General features: G+C 35.6%; 1 protein-coding gene across 1 annotated transcript in view; it reads left to right on the top strand.

The window, feature by feature from the left end:
• The window catches only part of LOC107707600 (low-density lipoprotein receptor-related protein 2-like), a 129,243-nt gene that overhangs the window by 88,225 nt on the left and 22,107 nt on the right, over window positions 1-18,911 (top strand). Inside the window, exons 45-58 of the mRNA XM_016511677.1 lie at window positions 325-525; window positions 893-916; window positions 1,827-1,859; window positions 1,971-2,213; window positions 2,367-2,492; window positions 4,507-4,626; window positions 7,420-7,551; window positions 7,850-8,051; window positions 9,222-9,517; window positions 11,079-11,745; window positions 13,196-13,366; window positions 14,724-14,947; window positions 17,037-17,214; window positions 17,363-17,559. Of these exons, the coding sequence (XP_016367163.1) occupies window positions 325-525; window positions 893-916; window positions 1,827-1,859; window positions 1,971-2,213; window positions 2,367-2,492; window positions 4,507-4,626; window positions 7,420-7,551; window positions 7,850-8,051; window positions 9,222-9,517; window positions 11,079-11,745; window positions 13,196-13,366; window positions 14,724-14,947; window positions 17,037-17,214; window positions 17,363-17,559 (2,814 nt within the window). The remainder of the gene's footprint in view (window positions 1-324; window positions 526-892; window positions 917-1,826; window positions 1,860-1,970; window positions 2,214-2,366; window positions 2,493-4,506; window positions 4,627-7,419; window positions 7,552-7,849; window positions 8,052-9,221; window positions 9,518-11,078; window positions 11,746-13,195; window positions 13,367-14,723; window positions 14,948-17,036; window positions 17,215-17,362; window positions 17,560-18,911) is intronic.

Genomic DNA, 18,911 nt, shown 5'->3' with positions numbered 1-18,911 from the left:
ACTGCTGTTCCTGAAACCACGCTTTCTTTCTTTGCGTGCACATTTGGGCGGTGTTATGCAAATCTTCCCACATTGTGACGTAGACATGTGGGGGCGTGTTAGAACAAACTCTTAACGTGGCTGACTCTTAACGTTGATAAAGAATATCTCTTTGGATTTGAGACTTTAGTCTTTGCAACTTTACAGATCTTCTTTATGCACCAAGAGCTTGTAACACTCCAAAGAGAAAGGAAAAATTGAAATTGCATCATATGACCCCTTTAAATATTTCATAAATTATGATGTTAAGAACTTTGTTTTAAAATACAACACTATTTCCTCCAGGTCCTCAGGGAGCAGAGTGTCAGTGTCCCTCTGAGGGCCGTTGGTATCTGGCCGACAACAAACACTGTATCCCTGACAATGGCACACGCTGTCAGTCGGGCCAGTTTACTTGCATGAATGGCCGCTGCATCCGCGCCCAGTGGAAATGCGACAACGACGACGACTGTGGTGACGGCAGTGATGAACTCGAGAGGGTCTGCGGTAAGATGCGTTGTTGCTTCCATGTTGTCCTAAATCAGAATAGCAACTTTATGTAAATGCAGTTTATTGATTCAGAATATATGCCAGTGGCTTCATATATGGTTTACCAAACATACACATACAGTATGAATTCATCCAAACTGACATTTTATGCACTTTCAAGGGTGAACTAAACATTGATATTTGTGCATGACCAAACTGCAAGCCTAATGTTAACACTCAAATCTCTTGTTCCCGCCACTCTCTGACTGTTTCCGTTTGCTGGTGGATGAATTTTCCTCTCCTGCACTGCGGTGCAATCTTTCACTAACATGTTTCTTCTTGCTTTTATCTTACTTGCACAATCTGCTCAAATCTTTTCCTCCAGGATCCAAGAGTCATTTCGTTTTTGGTGTGTATTCTTGCTTACTTCTCTTCATGTGTAGATCTGTTCCAAAACCTAGTGTGCTGCCTACATAGGAAACAAGGCTATGCTGCCTTTTAAGACACCATCTTTTGGTCAAATTCTAAAGCAGTATTGCATGTATCCTTTGCAGATAATAATGGCATAATGCATTGTTTGCCACGCTACCCAGCTAACAAAAAATATGTTCTAAGAACGTTTTGCCAATGTTCCCAGTGAGTTATGAAAACATAATTTTTGAATGTTCTCGGAATGTTCCAAGCATCCAATTTTTTAAATGTTTTTTTTTTCATATCCGAATGTTAAGGGAACATTCTATTTTACGGTTTTGCAAACATGGGAATGTTATTTTTGAACGTTTTCTGGACGATCTGAAACACGTAGTAATATTTAAAAAAACGTCAGATGAACATTCAACTAAAAATTTCAAAAAAAGTTCCATGTTTTTGTGCTCTTGTTTTTAGAACATTATTAGAGACCAGATAACTCTGAACGAACATTCTAATAATGTTACTGGAAGAATGTTTGTTCTGTTGTTTGTCCAAAAAGTTCTGAGAACATCCCCTGTTAGCTGGGTACATGCAAAAATCCATCAAAGCAATTAATGTTGATTATAAGAATAATTATAATCCATTCAATACTGAATAACACTGATAAAAATCTAATTTAAGGATTAGAGTATTGAACTGTTAGCTTAGCATGGTAAAAAGGAAAATTTTAATGAAATTAATTGTGAGTCACTAGACACCAAGGCAGCTTACTAGGATTTAGAACAAAGCCTTAGACTACATAAAGTTTAATAACCATCTATAAACACATACTAACCTCTTCCACAATGCACCACTCTCTCTCTCTCTCTCTCTCTCTCTCTCTCTCTCTCACTCTCTCTCGCATGCAGTCCCACAAGCAGCAGCATTCATTTCACTCTCAGGTAAAATAAAATAGAGAGATAGAGGAGGTAGGCAGTGAGCTCTACTAGTTGCTGTTAATTCATTCAGCTCTTACTGCACATGTCAAAATGAATCTTATTTGTGCATGGCAGCATTTCACACCTGCGAGCCCACAGTGTTCACATGTGGAAATGGCCGTTGTGTGCCATATCACTATCGCTGCGATCACTATAATGACTGCGGGGATAACAGCGACGAGACCGGCTGCCTGTTCCGGCCCTGTGACCCCAACACTGAGTTCACCTGCAATAACGGTCGCTGCATTGCACGGGAATACGTCTGCAACGGAATAAACAATTGCTACGACAATGGGACCTCGGATGAGCAGAACTGTGGTAAGTGCATTTGCACGGTTACCAAAACAAGTTGCTAGGTTGTTTGTCAACTATAAACAGCCTACAGCTTATGAGCATTTATATAATACAAAATAGTTTTCATAAATTTATTTGAAGTGATCCATAATGCCTTCTTCTGGGTATAAAATGCAGCTGAGAGGACATGTCAGCCAGAGCACACCAAATGTCAGACCACCAACATCTGCATCCCACGCTCATACCTGTGTGATGGAGATAATGATTGCGGTGACAACAGCGACGAGAGCCCAACGCATTGTGGTGAGTTTCCCCATCCCACCCTCTTCCTCTGTCCTGGTCGATCTGGTTCATAAATTCAGCTTTAGTGAGTTAACTACTTTCATGAGTTAAGCTGCTCTTACATTTGTTGCAATGCTGCTGTGAATTAATGACTTTCACCCAAAAAATGAAAATTCTGTCATTAATTACTCACCCTCATGTCATTCCAAATCCGCCAGACCTCCGTTTGTCTTCGGAACACAAATTAAGATATTTTTGATGAAATCCGAGAGATTTCTGACCCTGCATAGACAGCAATGCAATTGCCCATTGACTTGCATAGTGTTTTTTTTTCTTCTCCATACTATGGAAGTCAAAGGGGACCAGCAACTGAAGGTGAACTATCCCATTAATATTAATTATATAATTATGAAAAAAGTCAGTTCTATTTTAGTTATTATCGTTAACTAAAACTAAACCTATTAAAAACATTTATGTTCACATAAAATAAAATTAAATTAAATGTGACCCTGGACCACAAAGCCAGTCTTAAGGGTCATTTTCAAAATTCAAAAAGCTGAATAAATAAGCTTTCTGTTGATGTATGGTTTGTTAGGATAGGACAATATTTGGCCGAGATACAACTATTTGAAAATCTGGAATCTGAGGGTGCAAAAAAATAAAAATATTCAGAAAATTGGCTTTAAAGTTGTCCAAATGAAGTTCTTAGCAATGCATATTACTAATCAAAAATTAAGTTTTGATATATTTACAGTAGGAAATTTGCAAAATATATTCGTAGAACATGATCTTTATTTAATATCCTAATGATTTTTGGCATAAAAGAAAAATCAATCATTTTGACCCATACAATGTATTTTTGGCTATTGCTACAAATATACCCCAGCGACTTAAGACTGGTTTTGTGGTCCAGGGTCACAAATGATTAGATGAAAACTTAAACTAAATGAAAATTAGAAATGTTATCTTGGCAACTAACTGAAATTGTAACGTGCTGTTAAGGATAAGCACACGGCGAAGGAGTATAATCCAAAACAGAGTCTTTAATAGAGAATTCACAAGGAAACGCTGGAGAACACAGGAGTCAACTAACACTACACAACATTAACCAAAATTAACGCAAGACAAGGAAACTGAGGCAAATACAGGGCTTATATACACTGGGAACATAATCAGGCAGAACAGAAACAGGTGAGGGGCTAATTATTAAATAAGGGAACTCAGGAGGCAAATGGAGAATCAAATGAATAACCATGGAAATTACCGGTAATACTGACAGACTAAACTCAGAAATAGAACAAAGTCAAACAGAACCGTGACAGAAATACTGTAAGTTGAAGCACTAAAATTAATAACTGGAAATTAATTAAATTAATTAAAAACTAAAACTAGATCTAAAACTGGAATTAAAATAAATGAAATGTAAATAGTACCATTTTAAAAAACTAATAAAAATGACAAAAGCACATTATTTATTATAAAACACAGTATTTTTGATGAAACTGAATTGATGGTGAAATTATTGATAAATAATTTAGATTATTCAATCAATAATTTTGAATAATTATTGATCAATATATTATTAAAAAAAAACTGTAAAGGTATTTAAAAATATTAAATGATACTGACATAAAAGGTAGAAAAAAAAACATCAAATAAATAAATAAATTAACAGATAAATAAATATGTGATATAATTGTAAGAATGACAAAAATGTATAATAATAATATTTTAGTTGTTTGTTTCTCCTTTAAAGTGGAATTAGATGAGTAACTGTTTAACAGAGATAATTTCCTGTTGCTTTTTGAGCCAAAGTTGTTGCTCAACTTGCCCTTCCTGTAATTTCAGTTAAATTAGTGACCCATGTATGTGAGCGGGTCCATCTGGGCCATTTCTGAGTTTTCAGTTTGGTAAAAGTTTAGACCCCGTTCTCCTTAATGTTTATGACCCAGGTCTGCCGTTTGAGGCTGACTGATTGATTTAACCCTCATCTGTTGGTTTATCTCTGACCGAGCTTGTGTTCTTCACTCCTCAGCCACATCTACATGTTCCCAGAATGAGTTTCGCTGTTCGAGTGGACGCTGTATTCCTGGACACTGGTACTGTGATGGTGGTACAGACTGTAATGATGGTTCTGATGAGCCCATTACCTGTAGTAAGTACCACACATAACAATATACAGTTTAAAATTTTCAAAAAATAAATGTACACCAGTATATTTTCTCAAGTTATCTGGCATTCATTCAGTATATGTTTGTTTGTTTATTTGTATAGCACATTTAAAAACAACTCATGCTGACCAAAGTGCTTTCCAATAGAACAACATATAAAACAGAATAACCAGAACTAAGACAGCAAAAACATAAAAACAACATGACAAACACTAAAACACAAGACCATCAAATATGCACCAACTAGCTGACACCAAATGCCCAGGCAAGTAAGTGCCCTCTAAAAAGTGCTTTAAAAATGACCTATTGATGTACAACATCTAATTTCCAATGGCAGGTCATTCCAGAAGAGGGGTGCCGCAACCGAAAACGCACGGTCTCCTTTGGACTTTAAGCGGGATTTAGGGACCTTTAATAGGAATTTTAATAGGCTAACCGGCTAACATATGTGAAGACGGTGTAATAGAGCCAAATATTAGGCATTCTGTTTTAGCCTCATTTAACTGTAAAAAATTCTGCGCCATCCATAGCTTAATCTCATGATAACAAGACATCAGATCACCCAACTCATCACGATCACCTGCTTTCAGTGGAAGATAAAGTTTTGCATCATCTGCATAAAAATGGTATGCAACATTGTATTTTCCACAGATAGAACCGAGCGGAAGCATATATAAAGAAAACTAAATGGGCCCCAAAATTGATCCCTGGGGAACCCCGCAAAAAGAAGCTGCAGAATCAGAGAAGTAATTGCCCAACTGAACTACAGAACTTCTGTCATTTAAGTAAGAGCAGAACCATTTGAGAGCCTTTCCCCAAATGCCAACCCATTGACTTAATCGATTTAAAAGGATGTTGTGATCAATCGTGTCAAATGCTGCCGTAAGGTCAAGGAGAATCAAAATGGCACCCTTTCCTGAGTCGGCAGCGAGCATTAAGTCATTGTGTACTTATGTGTGAAAAAGTTAATTTTGGACCCTGTTTGAACCACCTTACTGGGGAAACTATGAAAACACTGTGATGTGAGGATAAGGCTGTGTTTATCAAGGGAAACCGTTGGCCATGTTTTTGGGTGGTGAGTTAATGATGGGTAGCCTGCCTCACTGGTTACCATGGTGAAGGACTTCATGTCTGGCACAGGCAAATTGGCGGGAAATGATGTCATCCCCCACCCTTCAAGTTACGCTCCACTGGTGATGCATGCAGTCAAAAAGAGGAAAGATAAGGCAAACATTGTGTACAAGAAATCGGTTCAGTTGGCAGAAACAGAATTAAAATGTAGTAATTCAGATCAGCATGTCTGTGGTAAAATGCCCTCACAAAAGAACAAAATCACTAAACAAATAGGTTTGATTTATGACGTTTAGACCCTTACATGAATAAGGTACAATAAGGTTTTGCTTTATAATTTAGTTTGCATCCATTCATTTAATACATACTTAAAATGAAAGAACAATTGATGTTCCCCAAAAAGTTTTGGGAATAGTGTATTATATTGAATATCATACACTATTGTTCAAAAGTTTGGGGTGAGTAAAATGTTTAAATATTTTTGAAAAAAGTCACTTTTCCTCACCAAGGCTGCATTTATTTTATCAAATAAATATTTTAAACAGTAATTTATTCCTGTGATGCAAAGCTAAATGTTTAGCATAATTACTACAGTCTTCAGTGTCACATGATCCTTCAGAAATCATTCTAATATGCTGATTTGCTGCTCAAGAATCTTTTCTTATTATTATCAATGTTAAAAACAGTTGTGCTGCTTCATATTTTTTTGTGGAAACTGTGATACATTGTTTTCTCAGGATTCTTTGATAAGTAGAATGTTTAAAAGAACAGCATTTATTTGAAATGCAAATCTTTTATAACATTATAAATATCTTTTGTCACTTTTGATCAATTTATTGCATCCTTGCCGAATAAAAGTATACATTCTACAAAGTATACATTCTACAAAATTGTAGAATTGCATTGTGTTAGATAATTGGTAGTGAAAATAGGGTTTTCTTTTTTGGTACATCCATTTTTTTAGATTTTTTTTAAAAAATGTTTTAAGCAGTTTTCTTGTAAATATATTTTAATAAGTCATTTATAGGGATTTTTTAATGCTAAAAAAGCTTTAAAGTCTGATATACCCATATACTGTAGAAATAAACCATAGAAATAAAGTATTATAACTACAGCACAAGCAAAATAATTTTTTGGGTGCAATATGACAAACTAGTAAGATAACATAACAATAAAATAAACTACCATAAAAATGAGAAAGATTTGCTCTTCTGAATGACACTTCAGTGGGTATCTGAAGTGTCTGTAACTGTCTGGTGTGTGTCTGTGATGCCAGCGGTCAGTTCGGCCCTCTATTGTGTGTCACATTCCTCCAAAGTGACGTCCAGCAGAAAAGCCCTCACACACACACACACACACACACCGGCCTTTCCTTTGACAATTGCTGCCCCCTCCTCTCACACACACAGCCCCATCCTCTCGCTTTTGTCCCATTAATCACAGCACCCCTCGGTGCCTTTTGTTCAAGCGGGACACTAGAGAGAGGAATGCTTATTCTCTCCCAGAATTCCTCTGCCTGTGGAATCCAAGCAGCAGCCCAGCCACGTTTCTGGCTGCTCAGGATGGGATTTAATGGTTAAATGGATTACGTAGGCCGCATGTTCCTCAGTTCCCTCTGAGATCTGAGTGAGACATGGCCCTCGGACAGGTCGCTCTTCTGCTGCTTCTTGATCCGTGGCTCACTGCTGTGTGTTTGATCCCTACAGCCACCACGGTGAGGACTTGCAACTCCGACCAGTTCCGCTGCGATGACGGAAGGTGCATCGCTTCGTCCTGGATCTGCGATGGAGACAATGATTGCGGGGACATGAGCGACGAGGACGAGAGACACAACTGTGGTCAGTATTGCTTGGTCCAAACCCAAATTTGATTCCACCCCCATCACAGGTCTCATTTCATAATGTACATTTGGTACAGTAAATGGCTGCCCACTGCTCCGGGTTTGTGTTCAGGTGTGTGTGTGTTCACTGCTGTGTGTGTGCACTTTGGATGGGATAAATGCAGAGCACTAATTCCGAGTATGGGTCACCATACTTGGCCTCACGTCACGTCACACAGTTTGTTTAAGGATATATTATGTTGAGTTGAACATAAATGAAATTCTGTCCTCTTGTTTTGTCTCACACACGCACGCAGCAAACCGCTCCTGCTCTCCTCAGGAGTTCACCTGTATAAATAACAGGCCTCCTCAGAGGAAGTGTATCCCACGGGACTGGGTGTGTGACGGAGACGCAGACTGTTCGGACGCGTACGATGAGCACCAGAACTGCACTCGCAGATCCTGCTCCGCCAACGAGTTCACCTGCAACAACGGCCTCTGCATCCGTAACTCCTACAGGTTAGAATCACATCTAAATCAAAAAAGGTTGCAGATGCATTGCAAGAGATGGAATAGATTGACAGATATTGTTTTTTATGTCTGATGCCAATTTTTTTGTTTGTGTTTGATAACTGATATGCAGAACCGATTTTTAAATATTGTGTTATTTTTTTTACGTCGTAATAAAGTGCAAGGAGATAAACATTGTGAATTATTTGTATTATTATCAGTAACATTAATAATAATTTATTATTATTATTATTATTATTATTAATTATAAACATAGAAAATGCATTGTCCCACGGGACTGGGTGTGTGACGGAGACGCAGACTGTTCGGACGCGTACGATGAGCACCAGAACTGCACTCGCAGATCCTGCTCCGCCAACGAGTTCACCTGCAACAACGGCCTCTGCATCCGTAACTCCTACAGGTTAGAATCACATCTAAATCAAAAAAGGTTGCAGATGCATTGCAAGAGATGGAATAGATTGACAGATATTGTTTTTTATGTCTGATGCCAATTTTTTTGTTTGTGTTTGATAACTGATATGCAGAACCGATTTTTAAATATTGTGTTATTTTTTTTACGTCGTAATAAAGTGCAAGGAGATAAACATTGTGAATTATTTGTATTATTATCAGTAACATTAATAATAATTTATTATTATTATTATTATTATTATTAATTATAAACATAGAAAATGCATTGTATTATTTCAGTTGTAATTTTAAAAAAAGTTTTTTTTATTTGTTTTAATATTTATTATTTATGAAATAGGGTGAAATTCAATAATAATAAATGCATTACATTGTGCATTGTATATATTGTATAATGCATTGTATTAAATGTAATTCATTTTTATTTTAATAATAATTTTAATAATTTAATCATTTTTATTTATTTTCATGTATTATTATTTTTTATTTATGAAAGAGGGTGAAATTCGATAATAATAATAATATAAATGCATTGTTATATTTTAATTGTAATTAATATTTCTTTTAGTTTATTTTTATTTATTATTTCTATTTTTATTTATGAAAGACAGCACTCTTTTTTTATATGTTCATAGCTTTATGAATGAAATTCTAAATTAGTTTGCAGTGTTTATACAAAACTTTGTTTTGGTGATTGATTCCATTGAAAAAGATATAATTCCCTGCTGTGTGTGTTGTGTCTGTAAGGTGTGACCGTCGTAATGATTGTGGAGACAGCAGTGATGAGCAGGGCTGCACCTATCAGCCGTGCCAACAGCATCAGTTCACCTGTCAGAACGGCCGCTGCGTCTCACGCGATTTCGTCTGTGACGGGGACAATGACTGCGGGGATGAATCTGACGAGCTGGATCACCTGTGCAGGACTCCAGCGCCCACCTGCCCTCCTGGAAACTTCCGGTGTGACAACGGAAACTGCATACCACTCAGCGAGGTGTGTGACAGGAACGACGACTGCAACGACAACAGTGATGAGAAAGGCTGTGGTAAGCACTGCGTCATGTGACCACTTGTGATTCGATTTCTTTTCTTTTTTTTGTCTAGGATATGTTGTGGTCTGTATTTTTACTTTGGTACTGTATTTTTCAAGTATTCTTGGACTTAATTGTGCTATACATGTATATTTGTGTCTCATTTTTATATGTAAACGTGCAATGCATGCAAATAATGGCAAAATACCCTCTTTATGACTAATTTATTTATAAATCTATTTAGATGTTTAATAAAAGTCATTTGCATCACTGAAGCTCTAAAAAATTTTCATTTTTAGAAATGTAAATGTGAACACTAGTGGAAAAACTGCTGTAAAAACATGTAAAATTATGCCCATAAAGTGTGGGGAAGGTGTTTTTTTTTTGTTTTGTTTTGTTTTTTGTGCAAGTGATTTGAGTGATAAATCAGGGTTATTATAGATAACTAAAACTAAAACCATAAAAAAAAAAAACTTTTCTTACTTGAAATAAAATAAACTTCAAATGAAATATAAAATTAAATAAAAAGAATTAAATTAAAATGAAATTGTCACGGTACGGGTGTTCTAAAGAACAGGCAGGACGACGAAGATGACGAATCAAAGGATATTTAATAAAGCAACAGGAAATCCAGACAGGGTAGACATCAACATAGACAGGAACATGGACATAGACATTGGCATTTACAATAACCGACAAATTAGACTACAGGAGGCAGGAACTAATATAGGGCGGATAATTGGTGGCAGACAGGTGAGCAAAATGAGGGTAATTAACTGAAAATGAGAACAACCAAATAAGGACACAGAGGGAGAAACCACAATCCACAGTCCACAGGGGTGTGACAGAAATAAACTGCCTCATAGAAAGCGCAGAGCGCGTCGTCCGGATAGCGGGTGATGTTAGCGACCAACAGGAACTGTCTGGTATGGTCCTCGAGAGTCTTGCCTTCCTGCTCCAGCAGGAGAAGGAGGAATTCGGGGCAAGTGAAGGGATCCATAGGGCAAACACAACGGAAACAAAAAACTGAGTATAAACCGGAAAACAAACGGAGGGGAGAACACGGAAGTTAAACTGGTTCTTTGGTCAGAGGGTAATTAACTGAAAATGAGAACAGGAACAACCAAATAAGGACACAGAGGGAGAAACCACAATCCACAGTCCACAGGGGTATGACAGAAATAAACTGACTATAAATTAAATATAAAAAAAGCTAATTTTTTTTCCAATTTTCATTTAGTTTAACTTGATTTACTAAAATAACTGAAACTAAAACTGAAATATTAATATAGTATAAAACAAAACACATATTTTTAAACAAAAAAAACTAACAAAAACAACACAAAAAATACAACAAAATGATAACTATAAACTGTTACTAAAATGAAAACAGAATATATAAAAATAAAAGCTATAACAGTATCTCAATGATACTAAAATAACACATAAATTGTATTATACATTTAAATATATTATATAACATTAAATATATTATTAACAGCTTTGCAAAATACATAATTGTCCTGAATGTAAGATGCACAGAAATTCTAAATCATTGTCTGTTTTGTTGTCTCAGGCATCAATGAGTGCACAGACCCGTCCATGCACCACTGCGACCACAACTGCACCGACACGCCCACCAGCTTCATCTGCACCTGTCGCCACGGTTACCGCCTCATGTCCGACAACAAAACGTGCGACGATGAGGACGAGTGCTCCGTCAGGCCCAGCGTGTGCAGCCAGGTGTGCGAGAACACCATGGGCTCGTACGTGTGCAAGTGTGCTCCAGGCTTCCTCCGCGAACCCGACGGACGCAGCTGCAGGCAAAACAGCAACATCACCCCCTACCTGATCTTTAGCAACCGCTACTATCTGCGCAATCTGTCGACGGACGGCGAGGCCTACTCGCTCATTCTGCAGGGCCTCACCAGCGTGGTGGCGCTGGACTTCGATCGGGTGGACAAACGCTTATACTGGATCGACGTGAGCAGGAGGGTGTTGGAGCGGATGTTCTTTAACGGGACGGGACGAGAGGTGGTGGTCAACGGGATTTTGCATGGCGAAGGCCTGGCGGTGGACTGGGTCGGGAGGAAGCTGTACTGGGTCGACAGCTTTCTCGACTGCATGAAAGTGTCGGAGCTGGACGGCCGGTTTGTGAGGAAGTTAGCAGAACACTGTGTGGATGCTAATAACACATACTGCTTCGAGAATCCCAGAGCCATCGCTCTGCATCCAAAGCTTGGGTGAGTTTACCAGTGATGGAAGTCATTTTCAGACCCATAAGTTGGTGGGCATTTGCACACTGCACAGTCTAAGCAGTGTCAACTGCATACACTCTCCGAAAAAACTTACAAAAGCTGTCACTGGGGTGGTACCTTTTCAAAAGGTACACTTTTGTTCCTTATTTACCCCTAAAGGGTGCATATAAGTATCTAAAAGGTACATATTAGTACCAAAATGGTACGTTTGTACCTTTTTTAAAGTACTGCCCCAGTGACAGCTTTTGTGGCTTTTTTTCTAAATTTGTAGTTGCCAACTGGTGGGTCTGTTCGGATCATGAAAAAAACAATGGTAAATGCAAACAATGAAATATAACCAACTATAAAACCATGTGTAGAATGGGATAGCAACATGAATTGGCTTAAACGTTTTTAAAAAGGAGGAGAACTCATAGTTGACATCAAAGGCCTCATATTCCAGTCAAATTTTGTAGACTTTTGGCGCAAATTAATTTGTCAGTCGCTAGAAGTGGGAAATTAGACATGCCAAAATGGAAATTAATAAATAAAACTACACAAATTAATATAATAATAATTATTATTATTATTATTATTAATAAAAGTTGTTTTATTGAAATAAAATATATAAAACATATTTATATGTATATACAGTGGGTACGGAAAGTATTCAGACCCCCTTAAATTTTTCACTCTTTGTTATATTGCAGCCATTTGCTAAAATCATTTAAGTTAATTTTTTTTCCTCATTAATGTACACACTAAGGGGGTCTGAATACTTTCCGTACCCACTGTATATATACAAATAAAAAATATAAAAATTATAATGTAAATTTATATAATTTAATAATTATCTATTAAATTATTATTTATGATTCTTAATTTTATTTAAGTTATGTTTGGTATTATAAATCTATAATACTTACAAAAAAAGTGAATTTAGATGTAATCAATTGTGTACACTACATGGAAACATTTAAAATTAGTTTGAACTTTTCAAATAAATGCTGTTCTTTTGAACTTTCTATTCATCAAAGAATCCCAGGAAAAATATGAAGCGGCACAACTGTTTCCAACATTCATAATGATAAGAAATGTTTCTTGAGCAGCAAATCAGCATATTAGAATGATTTCTGCAGGATCATGTGACACTGAAGACTGGAGTAATGATGCTAAAAATTCAGCTTTGCATCACAGGAATAAATTATATTTTAATATATATTGAAATAGAAAATGGTTATTTTAGATTTGTAATACTATTTCACAATATTCCTCTTTTTACTGTATTTTTGATCAAATAAATGCAGACTTGGTGAGCAGAAGAGACAGTAAAACAGGAAAAAAAACTCTTACCGACCCCAAACTTTTGAACAGCACTGTTCAGTATGTGACCTTTACATTGCTGGGATCTGTTTTAGCTTCTATTTGTTTAATATCAAATATCCTCTTTGTGCAGATACGTGTACTGGACTGACTGGAGAGACAAAGCCTTCATTGGACGTGTTGGGATGGATGGGAATAACAAGTCGGCCATCATCACTACTAAGATCGAGTGGCCCAACGGTCTGACTATTGACTACACCAATGACAAGCTGTACTGGTCTGATGCTCACCTCAACTACATCGAGTAAGACTACCTCACCTTTACTGTATATCCTGTCAATATTTAATTAGTGCAAATTTAAATATGATAGGTCATAAATGATTATGAAATGAATTAATCACAAATGATCAATATTTGCTGACAAATCCTACAAATTAAGATTTGGTCGTTGCATCACAAGCTGGTTTCCAACATTTTTTTCCCTCCATTTTTAAGATGCTGTTTCAAGGAACTTATAAATTATGCAAGTTTTTCATTGCAATTTCAAACATCACAAAAAACGTCACCGTTTGATTTTAAGGACGTTTATTTTACTTTTGTACAAATAATAAAGAATAATTGTAAGGTATTATAAATGAATATTTATTATAATTGCAAACATTGAATGTTTCCTTAAAATTCAAACACTGAGATGTAGCCAATGTTTGTGTCACGGTCACGGTGTGTGGAGGCAGGCAGGATGACGAGGACGACAAGGATTCAAATAAGGATGTTTAATGTAGAGACAACAAGGCAGATACGGGTAGATGAGACACACACACTCAGGGTAACATTCACAATAACCGACAATACTAGAATACAAGAGACAGGAACTTATAGGGCAGATAACGAGGGGCAGACAGGTGAGCACACTGAGGATAATTAACTAATGAGTACAGGCTAAACCAACAAAAGGGGAAGAAACCACAACAAACAGTCCACAGGGGTGTTACAGTTTGAAGTTAAAATAAATATTTATACTAAATTTTAACATTTATTCTTATGATTATATATTTAGTTCATATTTGCATTTCATCTTATTTTTTAAAACTTTTGTATGAATAATAAGGAATAATTGTTAGAAAAATGTATATTCATTTTAATTTCAAACATTGAACAACTTTTTTGTTTGATTTTACTTTCACACAAATAATAGAGAATAATCTTTTTAGAATATTATGATTTAATATTATTTTTTAATTGCAAACCCTGAATGAATTTCACACATTAAATACGTCATAAAAATCAAGCACTGAAATGTATTACATTTTTGAAATTTCATTAAATATTCAGAATATTCTTACAGTCATTGTCTATCAATTTTTTGTTGTTTATATGGTTAGTTGCATTTTATTTGCATTTAGCCGTTTTTACATTACACGAATTAAGTATGATATGTCAATTCATTTATCAATTTGATTAAAGTAATCACATTTATCAATATTTGCTGACAAATCCCACAAATGTAGATTTGGTCACTGCATCATTCAAACTGATTTTCAACATTGTTTTTACCATTTTTAAGATGCTGTGTCATGATTAATTATGCAGGTTGTTTTATTGCATTGTTATTTACACAAAATGAACATTAAACATTATTCAAATGGTTCTGTCTCCTCAGATTCTCTGATCTGGACGGGAATCACAGGCACACTGTGTACGACGGCGTCCTGCCGCATCCTTTCGCGATCACGGTGTTCGAGGAAAGCGTGTACTGGACGGACTGGAACACGCGCACGGTGGAGAAGGGCAACAAATACAACGGCTCTGGACGGGAAGTGCTCGTCAACACCACCCACCGACCGTTCGACATCCACGTGTGCCATCCCTACCGCCAGCCCATAGGTGAGCCCAGGACAGCGTAACCCGAGCGGGACGCTCATTATCTCACGTCAGATCGCTATCACTTCCTTTAAACGTCCACTGAGGCACTTAAGGGTCTCTGCCAATATTTACACAGTCCGACACAATGCCGCCAGTCTCTGCTCGCCTGTCTTTTCTCAGAGACAGGAAAGACTAAACTCTTTATCATCGCTGTAATGGCCAGGACAGGTAGTTTAAACCCTTTATCTGTGGCCTTCTTTAGAAAGAGGAGCTACACCTACAGTACATGATGTGGAGCCACATCCTGGTTTTTTGTAAGAGGATATAGTCAAACTCAACTGACTACAAAATGTACTTTGGGCAGCAAGTGACGACCCAATTCAGTTCCACATACAAAAGTAAAGAAAGATGTCCTGGAATGTATTTTCATTTCAAATATTAAATACGGTGTATACATTAAATCAAATTAATTTATAGTTTTCTTACAATTATTCTCTATTATGTGTACAAAAGTAAATAAAAATGTTTTTGGAATTAAACATTTGAAATTAAAATAAATATGTGACCCTGGACCACAAAACCAGTCATAAGGGTAAATTTTTTGAAATTGAGATTTATACATCATCTGAAAGCTGCACAAATAAGCTTTCCATTGATGTATGGTTTGTTAGGATAGGACAATATTTGGCCGAGATACAACTATTTGATTTTTTACAAATAAAAATCGCCTTTAAAGTTGTCCAAATGAAGTTCTTAACATTGCATATGCAATGCATATTACTAATCAAAAATTAAGTTTTAATATATTTACGGTAGGAAATTTACCAAATATTTTCATGGAACATGATCTTTACTTAATATCCTAATGATTTTTGGCATAAAAGAAAAATCAATAATTTTGACCCATACAATGTATTTTTGGCTATTGCTAGAAATATACCCCAGCGACTTAAGACTGGTTTTGTGCTCCAGGGTCACATATAAATTTATAATATTCTTACAATTAATCCTATGATTATAAGCTTAGTTAATTATTATTTGCATTTATTTTATCATTTGTTTATTTATTATTCTTAATGTGTTTTTATTTTTGATTCTAAGGGCATGTTTACATACAAAAGTGTTGAATAATAGGGGTGATCATGAGAGAAATGATAAATATTTTATTATTATTTTAAATAATGTTATTTTATTGCAAACATTGCAAAAATTCAAACATTAAGTAAAATTTAGTGCTCAATTTTAAGGCCATTTTTATTTACTTTTGTACAAATAATAGAAAATAATCGTAAGAATATTACATATTAATATATTTTCTTTACTGCAAACATTGAATGCATCTCAAACATTGAATTTATCCTTAAAAGCCAAACACTGAAATGTTTCCAATGTTTGAAATTAAAATAAATATTCATTTATAATACTCTTAGAATTATTATTCTCTATTATTCATAAATAAGTAAATAAAATGTTCTTAAAATCAAACAATGAAATGTATTCATTGTTTGGAATTACAATAAATATTTGTTTATAATATTCTTATTTGTATTCTCTATTATTCATACAAAATTAAATCAAACACTAGAATTTATTTAATGTGTGAAATTAAAATTAATTTGTAAAATTCTTAGAATTATTCTTATGATTATATGTTTAGTTACTTATTATTTGCATTTATTTTAGTATTTGTTTATCTATTATTCTTATTTTTGTTTTTATTTTTATTCTAAGGACTTTTTATACTAATAATAGGTAATAATTGTTAGAAAAACATTTAATAAATTTAGATTAATATAGATATAATATAGAACAATATAGAACCATCTTAAAATTAAGTATAAGTATAAATTAAGATTTTTTAAATTGCAAACATTAAAGGATATCAAAAACTGAAATGCACTCAATGTTTGAACTTTAAAGAAATGTTCATAATATTCTTACAGTCATTGTCTATTACTTTTATGGTTACGGTTATGATATGGTTAGTTGCATTTTATTGTTTACATTTATCCTTTTTTTATGTGTCCATGATTCAGGACAGACCTGAAACTCTTTTTTTGTTTGAGAGCCACTGATATAGTCTCACTCACACTATATCTTTCTCCTGTAGTGACGAATCCCTGCGCGGTCAATAACGGCGGCTGTTCTCACCTTTGCCTCCTGCGAGCCGGAGGTCAGGGTCACACCTGCGAGTGTCCTGATCACTTCCTTACTGTGCAGATAGGGGGCGCTGCACGCTGTCTGCCCATGTGCTCCAGCACGCAGTACAGATGCGCAGACAACGAACGGTTAGTGTCTCCATGCACACGCTTCTTGAGTCAGGCTCTGTTCCAAAAGCCTAGTGAGCTGCCTTGCTGTATAGTGCCTACAAAGACAGCTGCCTTCTAAGCAAGCATCCTAACTGAAATGGTACCTTTTATTTGTCTTTTCTTACAGCTGTATCCCTATCTGGTGGAAGTGTGACGGTCAGCGAGACTGCAGAGACGGTTCGGATGAACCCTCCACGTGTCCCCTCCGGCACTGCAGACTGGGCCAGTTCCAGTGTAATGACGGAAACTGCAGCAGCCCACACTTCCTGTGCAACTCTAATCAGGACTGTCCCGATGGGTCGGATGAAGACACGGTGCTGTGTGGTATGGAAAAACTAATATCAGTGTCTGCAGTGATGCCGGTGATGTGGCCCAGTAGTTAAACATCTGGGCATGAAGCTTACAGGTTGTAGGTTTGAACCCCATAATAAAATCTAGTAATAAACAGCAGTTTTTGCTACATACATTTTTACTAAAACATTGTATCATATGAAGAAACAACATGCAGAGATTTTTTGTGATCAATCTTGAGTGTTATTTTAGTATTATTTATGCACTATTATAGTATTTATAAATATTTTGATTTAGCTTGTATTTTTTTGTATTTATTTTTCTTTTATAAATGTGCTTTTGACATTTATTTTTAGTCAAAAAATTTTTTTTCAATTAGTTACCATGGCAACATTTGTAGTTTTTCATGTAATGTTTATATTTTAAATGTTTTCAAAAATGTAATATTTCCTTAAAAATCAAACACAGAAATGTATTCAATGTTTGAAATTATTTATATACCACTATAGTATTTATACATTTTTTGAATTAAGCTTTTATTTTGTATTTTCGGTAACCAAACAGTTTCTGGTCCCCATTGACTTCCATAGTATTTTCCCCATAGTAGGTCCAGCAACTATTTGGTTACCAACACTCTTCAAGATATCTTCTTTTGTGTTCAATAGAAGAAAGAAAGAAAGAAAGAAAGAAATGACGTGAGGGTGAGTAAATAATGACAGAATTTTCGTTTTTGGGTGAACGATCCCTTTAAATTTTTATTTGCTCTTTACATAAAGCTATGTATGGCTTCTAAAGTAGTAAACTACTTTTATTCTGCTTTTATGTCGTGTTGGAGCTTGAAAAAGAATGACTCGGTTATCCTTTAACATTTTACCTTCTCTGTGTTTAAAATGACATGAGGGTGAATACACTATCGCTGGATGAACTGTTCCCTTAATAAGACAGAAAGACACCTGTAGACTTGCCTTACTAAAGAAACAGTAACAGTAAAGACAAAGATGAAGGGATTGAGAGGAACAAATTGAATAGGTGGAGGATAGGGATGCACCGATACCACTTTTTCCAGTACTCGCCCGATACCGATACTTTTATTTTTGGTACTTGCCGATACCGGCAAGTAAATTTTGTAAATATTGGGTATAGAAACCAAAAGGGTATGTATAATGTTAGTTGGTTAACTTCATTTATCAAATAGATACAGTCAAACCAAAATCTATTTAGACACCTTCATCTTTTCTCACATTATCACAGTTTATTCGCTATAGTTTAGAAAATGGTAATAAAATATGACAAGAACTCAGAGTTAAACTGTCAGAACAAATTCATCTTGATAACGCTAGATAATTCTGATAGAAAGGTATGTAATAGATTACAATCAACCAAAA

This window comes from Sinocyclocheilus rhinocerous, unplaced genomic scaffold (assembly GCF_001515625.1).
Source record: "Sinocyclocheilus rhinocerous isolate Xijiao unplaced genomic scaffold, SAMN03320098_v1.1 scaffold2400, whole genome shotgun sequence".
In the NCBI taxonomy this organism is placed as follows: domain Eukaryota; kingdom Metazoa; phylum Chordata; class Actinopteri; order Cypriniformes; family Cyprinidae; genus Sinocyclocheilus; species Sinocyclocheilus rhinocerous.
This window is presented reverse-complemented; position numbering and strand designations above follow the sequence as displayed.